Source organism: Tachysurus vachellii, chromosome 19, assembly GCF_030014155.1.
Source record: "Tachysurus vachellii isolate PV-2020 chromosome 19, HZAU_Pvac_v1, whole genome shotgun sequence".
NCBI lineage: Eukaryota > Metazoa > Chordata > Actinopteri > Siluriformes > Bagridae > Tachysurus > Tachysurus vachellii.
In genome coordinates, this window is record NC_083478.1 from 9,256,264 (window position 1) to 9,271,788 (window position 15,525).

The window sequence follows — 15,525 nt, forward strand, 5'->3', positions numbered from 1 at the left end:
AAAAAAAACACCAGAAAACATGCTTACTACTTACTTAGTTATATAATGTTAATGTGTGCATGTGTGTGGGGTGTGTGTGTGTGTGTGTGTGTTTATATCATGGTATGGATATCTCATGAGGGAAACTGCTTATGCCCTACTTTGGAGAACTACTAGCCAACAGTTGTGTGTGTATGGTGTGTGTGTGTGTGTGTGTGTGTGTGTGTGTGTGTGTGTTGATGATGTGGGGGGGGCACTTTTGGTTACATATTTTTGTTAGGTGTAGGTTTACTGCATAGCAATAATTGGCTGCATTACTACTACTAATTATGTCAATGGTCAAAGGCCTTCAAAAAGATGTGTGTGTATGTGTGGGTTTTGAATGTATGTGCACTATATGTGTGTTTGCAGGAATTAGAGAGTGAGAGTGATGTGCTGTACCTCACAGACATTCTTTCCTCTGCTTGCAGTGATCTATTGTGACAAGGTGCCATTACCAGACCCATGATTTAACATCCTTAACCACTTCCAGCTGCACTACAGTGCTAAATGTGTCATGAGGAAGTCGACATCAGGATGACAGTCTTTGTATGATCAGATGCACCTGCTGTCTCTTTCTATGGCTCTGCATAAAGGCAAAGCATCTCTGCAATACGAGCTGAACATATAAGCACGTTCAAGCACCTCCGGGGTTTTCTTTGTGCTTTTTGGAGTTTCCTCTGGGTACACAGGTTTCCTCACCAAGTCCATAGACATGTTTTAGGTTGTTGGACAAGGTCTAAATTTAAGTATCTGTGCGATTTGTTCCATGTGACCGGTTGACACCTTGTCCAAGGTGTCCCCCCAAGTCCCCTGTGATAGACCTTAGGTCCTCTGAGACCCTGTGTAGGAAAAGCAGCACAAAAAGATGAGTATCCCAAAAAAGGTTTAACTTACATTTACAGATGTAAACATTTACATGAATTGTATCTGGTAAAACTGGACATGCTGACATATATAGAATGTATAATGCATATAATTGACAATGATTGGATTAGTTATATTAATAATTAATAATCTCAGAATCTCATAAATCTAATCACAGGATGTATACAAATCAAAATAAATAATATACATACACATAAAATTCTGCATCGAATTAGACATCAAGACTGATGGGTTTTCTCTCAGTTACCATCTAGGATCACCTAGTAAGAAATATACTAAATAATTATGTAAGTATTATTAATTATAGATTATTATTATTATTATTATTATTATTATTATTATTATTATTATTATTATTATTATTATTATTATTAGTAGTAGTAGTAGTAGTAGTAGTAGTGGTAGTAGTAATACCTGTTTATGAAAGATCTCTATAATCTCTATGAGTAAACCAATCAGAATGCACCTCAAGGTGCCTGATTCTCAAACACATCCACCTGCGCATAAACACCTACATTTTCACCGATCCACCTACCAGCTTGTTTTTTAAAAGCTGCTGGAAACTGGCAAACCTGAGAGAAAATCCACACAGAGAACATGACAAACTTCACACAGACGGTAACTCAAGCTAAATTTCATACCATGGACACTGAACCAGTAATGATTTGAACGATGCTGTGCTGGCACTCTTACCACAAGCGATCTAATTAAACACATAGTTTAATAGCATTTTTCCATCTACTGGATGCTTTTCATCTATGACAAAACATATTCCTTAAAGCTTTGTTTTAACTGTACTGCGCAAAGAGAAAATGGAAACACAATGGAAAAATACATACAAACAAACTTATAATAAATCTTAAAATTTCAGTTTCAGTTTCTATTTCAGTTTCTTTGATTCGAGGATTAAAAAAAGTAAGCCATATCAAGCTTTAGAGTTTAGTATAACGTAGTATAAATTTTTATTGCATATGTTATTTTTTAATTTAGTTTTTTTTTTTTTTTACATCCATTCTTATGGTAAGGTATCACACAAGCATTAATTATTTTGGTCTCTCAGGATCGTGTGTGCTTTGCAGAGGCAATACTATCTCATGTTACACCAATTACTGAGACATTATTGTTAACGCCGGCGTGTATGAATAACCCAACACCCTGCAACTATAATATAGCAAGCAATTTAAATGCTATACAAATCTTTTTTTGTTTTGTTTTGTTTTGATTGCAAGTTCACAGCCGGTAGTTATTTTTATGCATGCGCAGAGTTTTATTTACACTGTTGATCTTTTCTGGAAGAAAATTTGAACAAAATCTTCTGTTAGGTGACTTCTGTTCTGCTGCTATTCAATAATAAGGTGTTTAGAGGACAATCTTATGTTTATAAGCCAGAGTGCTAAAATAATAGAAATTGTTGCTGGTAATAATGAACTTCATGTTTGATAAGCGCTTCAACATGATCAGTGTTATGACATCATAAAACAATCAGCATTTAGAGACAGATGATGAACAGCCAGAGACTTCTCATGTGTAAATCTTATTGTGAAATTTGTATAAATAATGCATTACCAAACGATCTGATAATGCTGGCTTGATAAGATTTTTAAACCATAAATTGTTTAGCGATTCAATAAAAAATTTATAACTGTTTACTATGTTCAGTAGACAAGGTCAGGAAATTGTCAGCCATTATCTTGAACAGCTTAGTTACCTGCCATTCTTCTACTACTGCCATTATTAAAACATTAACAGTCAGACTGCTACACGGATCAGGTCAAATTCACTGTTCAATTCCCCAGTTTCTAAAAACCACAGGGAATTGCAGTAAGGCTGTTTGAGCATGCACAACTGTTTATGCAAATTTCTCACTTGTTTGCGTCAGATCAGCAAACATGACCTGACCTTTAACCTGCCAAAATGTGATACAGAAAAACTAATAACAATGACAAGGTTCTATCTATCTATCTATCTATCTATCTATCTATCTATCTATCTATCTATCTATCTATCTATCTATCTATCTATCTATCTATCTATCTATCACACCACTACATTATAAGCAGCTGGATAGTAAGATACTAGAGAACAAAGAAGTAGTAGAGGTAGTAGAGAACAAAGAAGATTTAATTATATGCATTTACTTCCTGGAACTTTCACTACTAAAGGAAACGTTTATTGTAATCCTGCTGGAAACGAGGCTTCTTCACACTTACACAACGTCGGCTAAAGAAGGCTGCTTAAAAAACTCCAAAACCCAAACTCGATTCATCTGCTATTTGATTTATTTTGTTAATTTATTTCAAACAGCAATGTCTGTTCCCTATAATACATTGTGACTTGCCTTGTGTGCTGTGCGCTTGTAGATATATTACTTTGCATTGCTTTATTTCTCTATACTCTGTGTACACAATATTGTGCACAAGTGAACTGCATCAGTGAGTCATTTTGAACCATTTGGCTCAAATTGGTATCTGAGAAGAGCTTATTTGGAGGCTTAATCAGGCGTATTTGGAGTCTTGACTAAAACATTTTGTTTGTCTTGTCCCGCTGGTGCTGTTATGAAAAGGAAGCTGAGGAGTGTTGTGTTTTGTTTGTTTTCTATTCAGGAACAGTGTTGTGAAGTGAATGAAAAGTGTGAGTGCGTGTGCGAGTGGGTAGCCGCGCTCTGATTGGTCTATTAAAGCTCGGCTGCGCCCCTAAAATAAAAGAAAGCTGAACGAGCCTATTGGCGCATGCGAGCCTCCCTCCTGCACCGTGCGCCAAAAAGTTGTCCACTTAAACTACTACTCGAGCTCGGCGCACACTTTGTCATCTAAACCTGCCGGACCTTTGCAGAAAACACTGCGAAGAAATTAAGTAACCTTTGTCCACTTAAAGAGAGGTAAAGGAGTTGGTCCCCCTCCTTCCTCTTTTACGCGCACGGCATTTTGTTGGCACTTGTGATTTTTGCTCATGTTCCTCTCCACAAAACAGGAGAAACGTTCATTAAAAAGATCAGTTTAGGAGTTTTATAAATCCAGCGCTTTGATTGGACGGTTTTCTGTTGTTTTGTTTTGGATTCGGATTTCCTGTCTGAACAAAAAAACCCCAAAAAAACCCCGCATTGATCATCGAGTGTGGACACCAGTTTGTGAATTTCGGCCTGTATTGCGCCTCCAAAATAAAAACAGAATGTCGTCTTTACCGGGATCAGTACCTCGGATGATGAGACCAGCACCAGGACAAAACTATCCCCGCACCGGCTTCCCATTAGAAGGTGGGTTTAGCTTCAAATCTGGCTTAAGATTTCAACTTTTTATTTAGACAAAATAATAGTCATAGCTCCTTTTTTTAACGATTTCATTTGTTGGTTTTAGTTTAATTTCTTTCTTTCTTTCTTTCTTTCTTTCTTTCTTTCTTTCTTTCTTTCTTTCTTTCTTTCTTTCAGTTCGGTAATAAGATGCTCATACATACGTTTGAAAATTTGGTCTTTATTTATTGTCGTGTTCCCAGCAAACGGTCGTGGTTCAGATAAAACTTGCCAATGATCCGGATATCAGACAGGATTTAGTGAAGAGTTCAAGTGATGCAGGTGGAAGTAAAAGTGCACATAAACCTTTGAATAGGTGGACTGAATGAAGCGGACCCTATAATTTTTACAGCTTGTTCTAAAGCCAATACAGCCACTCATATATATATATCTCTCTCTCTATATATATATAGAAATTGTGCATTATTAAATAACTGACATATTGGTGAATGTAGTTTTATGGAACAAAATAGCAGGGAGGAAAAGCAATGTGTTGCGGCCTAATTTTCTGGCGAATTATAAACGAATTGAAATTCGGTTGGGACCTAAAAATGTTTTTTTTTTTTAGATTTTTGATTAGAATTATTTACATTTTTAGATAGTCAAAGTATGCACACTATAGGCCTTACTTGTCAACAATTCAAATAAATATAAATGGAAATAATAATTTAATAAAACTATTTTAGTCTTGAAATACGTGTTGAAACCAGATTTTTGCATGCAGGTTATTTTTTACTCAATTTAAAATGCATTTACACTGTGTTTTATTTCGTAGAATTTTGTAAAATCTACGGGCTAGAAAGTAAATATTGTAAAGGCCATAATGAAAGATAATATTTGAGATGTGCATATTTAAAAAATCCCCAAACCTGTTGTTATCTTTAAAGTAACCACAGTTTTATAGCCTTCTCATATTCGTATAAGAATTCCTAATAAAATTACATAACACAAGTTATGTTGCCTCTTTATAAACAAAATTTTCTATCCATTCTGAATATTTTTTAAACCCTATTAAACCATTTCTTTTAGTCTCCACTCCTTTGGGACAAGGGCGTGTGAATCAGCTTGGCGGGGTTTTTATTAACGGCAGGCCTTTGCCTAACCATATCCGACATAAGATAGTGGAAATGGCGCATCACGGAATTCGGCCGTGCGTGATCTCGCGCCAGCTGCGGGTCTCCCACGGCTGCGTGTCCAAAATCCTGTGCAGGTATCAGGAGACAGGCTCCATCCGACCTGGAGCTATAGGGGGAAGTAAACCCAGGGTAAGTTGATTGTTCGGAACATTATTTATGTATTTATTTATGTTACTTTATTATTATTATTATTATTATTATTATTATTATTATTATTATTATTATTATTATTATTATTATTGCTGTTATTTATGCACTATAATTATAAAAACATTATTTATTAAATATTATTCATTATTAAAATATTATTGAGTCCCCACTAGTACAGTGTCCCCCCACTATATTATAATGTTTTATAATTTTAGTGCATAAATAGCAGCAATAATAATAATAATAATAATAATAATAATATAAGTGTACATTATTATTATCAATATTATTGTTATTATTGTTATTATTATTATTATTATATTAATACTACTACTACTACTACTACTACTAATAATAATAATCATCATCATCATCATCATCATCATTATTATTATTATTAACGCAAAAATAATGGTGAAAAACATGTTGTTTTGCGTCAAACTGCAGACAACTAAAATTTATTTCTATCTCCTCTCTCTCTCCACTTCTTTATTTTTCTTTATCGTGGGTGTTCCTATTTAACCCTAAAAGCAGGTGGCAACGCCGGACGTGGAGAAAAGAATAGAGGAATACAAGCGCGAGAATCCCGGCATGTTCAGCTGGGAAATACGCGACAAACTGTTGAAAGACGGGGTGTGTGACAGAAGCTCAGTTCCCTCAGGTGAGGCCTCACCTGGTAAGCGACCCTTTTTATACGATGACCATACACACACACACACACACACACACACACACACACACACACACCTCTGATCTCTAGCGAAAACATATCTCTGCCTTTTTAATGAGACATTAATGTTGTAATTTCAAGTGTATTATTATTATTATTATTATTATTATTATTATTATTATTATTATTATTATTATTATTGTTGCTGTTGTTATTATTATTATTATTATTATTATGATTATGATTATTATTATTATTATTATCTGAATGTATACATTTTTCTGTTAAAAGTGAGCTCAATAAGCCGAGTGCTTCGCGCCAGATTTGGCAGGAAAGAAGATGAAGACGATTGTGATAAAAAAGATGACAATGGGGAGAAGAAAACAAAACACAGCATTGATGGCATACTCGGGGAAAAAGGTAAAAAAACCAACAAAAAACATGCAGAATTAGAGACACATTTATGTTCACCGCGGGTAATTTGCGGGATTTTGTTTCAGTTCAGTTCTCTGGGTCTTAACTCAGCGGACCTGAATTCTGCAGTGTATGAGGTTAATGCATGCTTATTGGCGTTAATGCGCAGTGTCTGACCGACACTGCAGATTTGTCCTGCTGTTGAGCTGTCATTGCGCCATTTGATCTGGCCTACTTAATTATTTATATTGGCCCTGACGGGAGGTATTTAGAGCTTGCCGCGTTTGTACAACAGACTCCTCCGGCGCTGCGTAAATGCGCTCTAGAAAACTGGTGCCTGACAGATGACCGATGTGGCAATCAAATTCAATTACCTTCAGTAGATTCACCACTTTGCGCGCTGGTGCACGCCATCATGTGTCACTCAAATTCTCACCTTAACGCATTTTTAGGCCACGACCTACGCGTGTATGATTTGTATTAATGCGATCTTGCTTGTTTTCGCTATTTACCATCATCATTCTTGCATCACATTAAACGGTATGTAGGCCTATATGCTTGGATCGCTATATGAGTTTTAAATGACGTGGTAATAAAATGTTGGCGCGCTTTGTAATGGGTTTTTTTTTAGCTGTGTTCAAACGATGGCAGAAAATGGTTTTCTTCACACTGACAGTCATTCATGAAACTTGAAGATGAACTTCACTCCAAAAAAGCCTTCATTCTATTGAAGGCTTGAAAGTAAAGAATCTGCGTTACAATGGCAAGATCCAAAAGCGAGGCGTGGAAAAGAGGACTAGATCCGTGCATTCACATTCAAAACGCCGTAAAGGAGGAGAGAAAACTTTTAAACAAAAGACCAAGAAAAGAACTAAAGCGAGATGAATTATTCAATACACCCCACTGATAGATAGTTTTGTCATTTTATGGAATCTGCTACTGGAAAAGAATGATTTGTAGAGTGCAAAATATTTGATTCTCACTTGAAAATACGCAGGATTTCTTTGAAGGATGTTATTGTGTTTTTCTGAGATATTGTGGGTGTTTTCGCCCAGTCCTCCATGTAGTCGTCTAAGGCAGCGTTTTCCAAACTTTCCGCTGGACTTACAGATTTATTGCATATTTAATGCTGCGTCCTAAACCCAATTCCTTCCTAATAAATAGTAGACTAGGTGAAAATAAAATGCCACCCACTGTAACTATGGCGACCTTCAGTGACTCGTCATGCTGGAACTTTGCTATGCACAGAATCATTGTTTTTTATCATTCTTTTTAACATTGAGTTAACATATAATCACTGGAGACAAAGTATGCTCAAAAAATAACATTCAACAAAACACACATTTTAAATACATTTTGTTTTACTTTACAGACGTTGGTACCATCGGAGATTACATAAATGTATTCCTGCTGCCTCACCATCAATCACTAATAAATGTTTCATTATAAAAATTGTTTTAATAGTCTATATTCAGTTATTAATTTAGGATATGTTTTGCGTTTAGACACTACGACCTGAATTTGTCTCCAGTTTATTTGCAGGAGTTTATTTTGTCATGCATAGCTGTCACGGTGGCGCATGAACGCAAAGCCTCAGCACACACTGCTTTCTTCCAAACGTAAAAAAAAAAATATTCATCTTTGGTCTTGTTTCACTCTATCATCCTGCTGGCATTTAATAACGTCAAGACTTATTAGAGCTGGTAATGGAAACTGTGTTGTGAATGTGCAGATACTGGGCAGGGGTGTAATAGCTCTCAGGCACAGTGCGCAGTGTATTTAGCGCCTTCTCTTCCCAGCACTCAAACCCAAACGTTACGATGAAGGGGTTTAAAGCAGCTTAAATTGAGCCTTTTATTTCTCTCCACTTTCATCTCTAAACGCTTCTCGCCGGCTAGCCTTGGGCACAAATTCATGAGATTTTCGCTTCTCGCGCAGTTGTTAGGGTTTCATATAGATATTTGATTTATTTTGTTTTATTGTACTTTCCAATTGCTTTAGCGGATGCTGGAAGGAGCGGAATGTGACAGACATACCAAACAAATCCTTAAAACATATGGACAAACAAGTCTAAGTCTGCACTCTCAATCAGCGCTAGCTCTTATTTATTTAGTCCTATACGTCTAATCAGAGCGCATTAGATCTACTGCTCGTTCAAGTCCTACTTAAGCTATACCTTTAGCTATAAGTAGAATAGAGCTACTTATTTGCTGTCAATATTAAGAACCAATATATTAAATTATGTTATATTCTAGTAATACATCTGTCTAATTATTTGTTTGTTGCTAGTCGATCAATTTCTGATGCATAAAAATCACAGCTTTGCACAAAACGTTGGGAAAGGTAAATTTAGGCTCTCTGGCCCAAATAGCGTGTCTCTGTTCAATGACGTAAATGACCATGTTTGATAGAATAAATAATAATTTAATCACATAACAATTCATACACAGGCCCTAGACTGAAATGTATGGAGATGCAGTGGAACTATTTCTATTAATATGCGAACATAGGTTTGTTTTGACATTGATAACAAGCTGAAGCGCACGATTATGTCAGTGAACGGCACAAGACTCGCAGCGCGTTTTCTAAATAAATTGTGATGAAATAATAAAAGTGTAGAAGGAGAGCATCATTAATGGTGACAGACATCGGTTTAGTGAAAGTATGGGGAAGTTATTTCGCTATTAATAACCTTTTTTTTAACCTCGGGCATAGAGAGTCGCTCCATCTGTACTTTCTCGCAGCTACTGGGCTGGGTTCAAATTGAGGGAGACCCAAATGTTGGGCAGAGATAACACAATCATCACAGCCGCTCCTGTGCTGAGCATCAGTGTATTAAACTCGGATTAACCTCAACGCGCTGCCTCCCATCACATTTCACTGGAACTCTGGTGTTCGGAAATATATAGTCCAGTTTTTATCAACAGGATAACAAGCATCAATAATAATAATAATAATAATAATAATAATAATAATAATAATAATAATAATAATAATAATAATAATTACAACAACAACAACAACAATAATAATAATAATAATAATAATAATAATAATAATAATAATAATAATAATAATAAAAAAATAATCTCCAATAAATGTTTTTGGTGAATACTACAATTACTACTACTACAATTACTACTACTGCTACTACTAATAATAGGTAAAAGATGGTTTAAAAAATAATGGTTAAAAAGGACACTATTTAGAACTGATTGACCGGAACCGGAACCGTGTGCAGAATAAGTGAATTACATGCTGTTTAATTTTAATCGTGCTTTTTGCAGGGAAATAGGGCTCAGCCAGAATAAAACTGACTCCGTAAATCCATAAAAACCAAGTGACGTAATTCGTGGAACGAATCAAATTAGTCAAAGCAGTGACCGTCATTGTGAAGTGGAACATCTTGCTAGTTTAGGTTGCAGCACTGTATGTGTTCGCGTCCAGAACAACACACGATGTAACACAGCAGCACTTGGCACAGGATTACAGGTTATCTAGATGCTTTCTCACAAATGATCTGTGCTTGGTTAATAGACCTATTTTGTAAACACTCAGTATATCTATATTATATCTATATTATATTTATTATAAACCCATCACAATATTGGTTTATTAATTATTATTTTCTTTTTTGTATCTTTTCAGCATTTTCGGACGATTAAGATCACATACATGTTTTTCAGATATTTAATTCTTGTGCATTCTGCAAATAAAAGAAAGTACATCAATTGCGAGATTTAGTCATCATTACATAATGCAATATTCTATAAGTTACTTCATCTGTTTTATTCTGGTCTGCTGGCTGTTTCACCTGAGGGCAGGTTCTGCATACGGCTAAATAACCTCATACGTTTATATTCAAAGGCACGAGAGAGGAAAGGAAATAGACGTTAGGTTGGGCAGAAGGTTGGAGGTGGCTTGGGGGAAATCGAGAGGCTTAAAGTCTTTTGATCCTTGGGCGCTTTTGCTTATCAGAAACACTTGTGGTGACACCACGACAATGAGAGTTCATCATATTACAGAGTGCCTAACCTGCCTGCATATATATATATATATATATGTGTGTGTGTGTGTGTGTGTGTGTGTGTGTGTGTATGTGTGTGTGAGCTTTGTTTATAATTTTTTTAATGTTTCATATTGATATAAAGATAGAAATCATAAATTGGATGGATATTTTAGAATTTGGAATAGAGTCAATCAGAATGGGTAAAATATATTTTGCGTGCTAACATAAAGAACCGAATGTAAGCATTAATTGATATGAGTTTATTCTGAAGGCTGGTGGTTCAGAAGGAACGAGTCGGAAACACTTCATGCAGACTGGCACCGCGCTGTGCACCACGTCTTGCTAGATCAGAAGAGCAAAATGAACAAACGACAAGGGAAACTCCTGCTGACAGCAATAAAAGTATTGGCCTTCGGGCTTCCTATGTAGTGGCACAAAAGTGGTTTTGATCGCCCAACCACCTTCAGTGCTGGATGCGGAACCATAAAACTGGCATCCCAGAGAACTCTTTCTGACCCAGAGCCAAATAAAAGCTTAAATAGTTTCTATCTATTTCGTCCACCTCTACTGAGCTCCAAGAACAAGTCCATTAGAAATCTATTATATTAGATATTGTAAAGAAGCTTTAAAACCGCCATTAGATAAATATAATCCATTAAAATGTACCAGACTGACCAGATTTATTGACTTAGGAAACTGCCAGCTAATTATTCGGTCGTTGTAACATCACAGACACAAACTGAGGTTCCTTAAAAAAAGTAGGTGGTAATTTGTTAATTAGTCAATAGGCTATTTTAAGCCAAAAGACAAGATTGAAGCCAGATTTGCAGCAAAGCACTTGGAAAACTTGTTGATTTTTTGCGATATCTTTTTGTTCGTTTCGCTTTCTAACGGCATTAATGGTCTCTTTGGGAATACAAACATACCAAAAAGAGGAGTTACCAAAGTGGAAAGGTTTTTTTTAATGGGATGAGGGAGAGGGACGGGGGGTGGGTCGAGGCCCGCTCCTTTGCCATGGAGTGTTCAGTAGCCAGTCGTTAATCCCGCTTTCATTTTCGCCGACAAAATGCCGAGGGTCTTGTGTGGAGAGCCGCTGTGACGCTGATCAGCTAACAAAAGGCACTTCTTCCACAAGACTGACCAGGCGAAGCGCAGCTTCAGGGCAGCTAGAAAACCAAAGCGTGTCTCAGTGAAAAGTAGCATTTATACATTTAGAATGGATCATCTTTGTTTACAAGGGAAACTGAAACAGGAACCTTCATCACAAGCAGTTCCATAGCACGACTGCACAAAACGCACAAGGTGTCACAAATGTTAAACAAAACAAAACAAAACAAAACAAAAAAAACAAAAAAACAAACAAACAGGCAAAACAAACAAAACAAAACAAGACAAAGGAAAGCAAAGCAAAGCAAAGCAAAGCAAAGCAAAACAACAAATCAAGACCAAAAAACAAAACAAAAACAAAACAAATATTTGTTGCATTTTAAATGCATTTTTTGTAATGCATTTTAAAATAAACCCATTTATATTCACTCCTTCCTGCAGCAAACACATTGCAAAACCGAATTATACTTCGTTCTTATATGTGCAGCAATAATAACAGCAAATGTGGAGTATTTCACAAAAAGTTTTTTTTCAGCATAAAGAAATGTAAAAAGTCAACACTTCTATTCTTTTCTAAAACAACTTTTGTTCTTTCAATGTTCTGGCCATTTGTTTGAGCAAAGATCATTCTGTTGTTTTACTGCCTCCACAGCTGACTTAAATACAGTCACTCTTCTTGAGAGAGAAAAGAGGAAACTCTCTTGTTTGGTGTCTTTTGGCTTTTCCACATTGACTATTCAGGCAGGTTGATGAACTCCTCCAAAAGTTTATTAAGAGGAGCGAAACAAAAGGCCCTAAAGCTTTTAGGCAAGCAGGGAGACAGTTTATAAACTGGCTGCCATTGTTCCTCAAAGGCGGGTGCATGAATAACTTTGAATGGGCTCTATCAAACTGACATGATCAAGTCAGACAACAGCATGTTAAAAGGAGAGCCTTTTCTTTCGGCTGCAGGGATCAGTATATTTCCTGCATTAATGTACATCTGCAGTAGGAGGGCTCCAAGCTGGGCACTCTTGCCCTTGGTCAATACGCTGAGCCGCAGTCTTTAGACTGCTTGAAGTAAAAGTCTGTGTTCTGCACGCCCACAGTGGGCAGCAGGTGTCACAGGCCTGGGAGAAGTATGGTAATCTCAAGTGTAAAAAGAAAAGGGTCAACCCTTTTTTAAAAAGACCTTAAAACAGACTGTTTTCCAAGTGAGTGACTTGGAATTGGCTTTTTGTAGCATTGGATGTTGTCTTAATGCAAGTTATAGGATTTGCATTTCTATGACTGTTGAAGAAAGGTTTCAAAATGTTTGTATGCTGCTTGTCAAGGCTGCTTCTCTCGTGAAACTATTAGATGTTATAATTTAAGCTGAAGTTGTCTTTGCTGTATGGAAAATAACAATAGCCAAAATAAAACATTTCGCATTCTAAGTGGTGTACATTATTGCAGTAGAATATATTTAGATTAGAAAATGAAGAAAAATTTAGATTATATTAGGACATAAAAAATGAGTAAGAGTTTATGGCATAATTGGTCTTTCAGTGAACAGATATATTGCAATATAAAAAGTAAGCATTTTGTTTTTATTGACAGCTCAAACTGGATTTTCTATCGCATTAGAGTGAGATCACTTCTGAGCAATTATAACAAAAAAAAAATCTCCAAAACACAAAAGTAGCATAAATGTTTTGATGATAAAAAAAGAATGGATGTTGTGATTTGTTACTTTCACAAGTGTTGTGTTCTGCAGGATATGGTGGAAGGGATGGCAAGCTGTTCACCCTGACAGGTGCTATATTTTGGACACTAGATTTTAACGAATTTAACAAAGCTTTGATGGAAATGCAAGGTGATCACGGGAAATACAGGACTATTATACAAGGACCAGCTTATGAAAAATGGCATTATATGAACACCACAACAATAGTAATAGTACAATGATGCCTTTTAAAACAAACAAAAAAATTATTGAGCATTTTCAAATTCACAATTTTGCTGTCTATGAATATTTGAATTGACCAAAGATGATTAGTTATGTCCATTTATTTGTTTGTATGTCTCAGCATCTGGACATCACAATGTGTCTAAGCAGTAATGTTTTATTAATTATCTTAAATCTATAAACAAACTGATGCAGATAAAACCCAAAGATTTGGTAAACTAACTTGCTTTTACAATTAACAATTTAACTAGATTTATTTCTTATTTACTTATTTTTTTAATTTTATGTATTTGATTGACAGTGAAATTCGACAGTGCTTGGAATTCTGTTGCTCTGTGGTGATTTTATCAGCTAAAAGTATATTAACACTCTCTATCAGTTATTTGCATCCACACCTCCGGGAGTAAATACAAGCTGTGAAATAATCACAATTCTTTAAGATGTTGTAAAAAAAAAGGTTTAGCTGCTTAGACAAATTGGCATTGATTTAATATTTAAAAACATCTAGGTGTAAGAGACTCTACAGTTATAAAAACTTGTTGATGTTTAACAGCAGAGCCAAGCTGAACTGAACCATTTATTGCAGGGGTGCAGTTCTCATCTTTGTTAAAAATGTTGGTAATATGGTATGCCATGCTTGTTCACCATCAAAATAATCATTTAGCAAGTGCAAAATTAAATCTTTGTTTTTAAGAAATGAGTATTGATTTATTTATTTTTACAATTCCATTAAAATGTTACCAAACAAATCCTCTCACCATTATGGTTCAAATTAAAATAGAGCAAAGCCAAATGCCATGTGCAGCTCAGCCGTAATATTATTTTTATTCTAATTCATATTAAACCTTGTTTAACGACGCATGCTTCCAGTTTGCAAAGGCTAAAGTTTTCAACCTGATTGAGATGACAGTGGAAGCATGGCCCATGTAATGTCTAGCACTAATTAAGTGGAGAGGCATTTGTCCCGCATCAGTCTTATGATTAGCAGCTAACACCATAGTCCAATGGCTTAAAAATCAGCATCAGCCCACGCTACTTAAAACCATAAAATTTCCCATTTTATGCTCTTTAGCGCCTTCACCCCAAGATTCTTCATTAGCCTTATTTATAAGTTGTGCACTCACACAAAGACAATAAACACGTTCCTAGAGTGTTACAAATCAGAAATGTGCTCAGATTTTTTTCCACCATCTTAGAACGTGAAAGCGTCGGGCAGTGTGAGAGTGATAGAGGACCCACTCCCGGCTCCCCATGCAGCTTCAAAATGGGCTCAGGCTATTTTTACACTGATTTTCTCTCTCATTTGTGTCACCCTTTTAAACAACCACTCTTATTATTAAGCGGTAAATGTTTATACTGTATATTGGAGTGCTTAGATAATACAGGTATTTATTATGCAGCATTAATAATATTGACTAAACTATAATATTGACTTTATATTCAAATTTGTACTGTATCTCTAGATTACTGAAAGACATTGTATTAGTTTCCTGCTTTTGTATAAACCACATTACAAAGTACTTTATCTAAGGAGGTTCATCGAGCCCAAATGTTATTCTTTCCAAAGAAAAAAAAATATTGTATTTAATAAAAAATAAAAAATAAAAAAAGATTATGATTTAATAAAAAAGTTTTACATTTAAGCCCAACACTGTCCACTTGGTGCCTGCATCTTTATATTTAGATTTATATTTAAAACTTAAAGCTAAATCGCTGATAGAGCTGACAGTCAGCACTTTTCTGTTTATCTCAGAGAGAGTCTCACAAATGCTGCGCTTATAGCAATGTGCAGATAAAGACTTTCTAAGACATAATGCCTCCACAACAAATGTATTTTTAATAGTTATGATCAGTTTAAAATTTTAACCAGAAATCTTCAGCTTCAGGAATCTCCCTGGAATTTCCATCATTGTAGTGTAT

The 15,525-nt window shown here is 35.6% G+C and overlaps 2 protein-coding genes across 4 annotated transcripts in view; one reads left to right on the forward strand and one right to left on the reverse strand.

Moving 5' to 3' along the window:
- emc1 (ER membrane protein complex subunit 1) overlaps window positions 1-15,525 on the reverse strand; it is a 176,009-nt gene that overhangs the window by 48,275 nt on the left and 112,209 nt on the right.
- Window positions 3,824-15,525, forward strand: part of pax7b (paired box 7b) — a 42,582-nt gene continuing 30,880 nt past the window's right edge. For 2 of the 3 annotated variants that reach the window (XM_060894638.1, XM_060894641.1), the window contains exons 1-4: window positions 3,824-4,159; window positions 5,222-5,457; window positions 6,010-6,154; window positions 6,440-6,568. In XM_060894638.1, the coding sequence (XP_060750621.1) occupies window positions 4,075-4,159; window positions 5,222-5,457; window positions 6,010-6,154; window positions 6,440-6,568 (595 nt within the window). In that variant the 5' untranslated portion in view covers window positions 3,824-4,074. The remainder of the gene's footprint in view (window positions 4,160-5,221; window positions 5,458-6,009; window positions 6,155-6,439; window positions 6,569-15,525) is intronic. The other variant, XM_060894640.1, reaches the window with a different exon arrangement.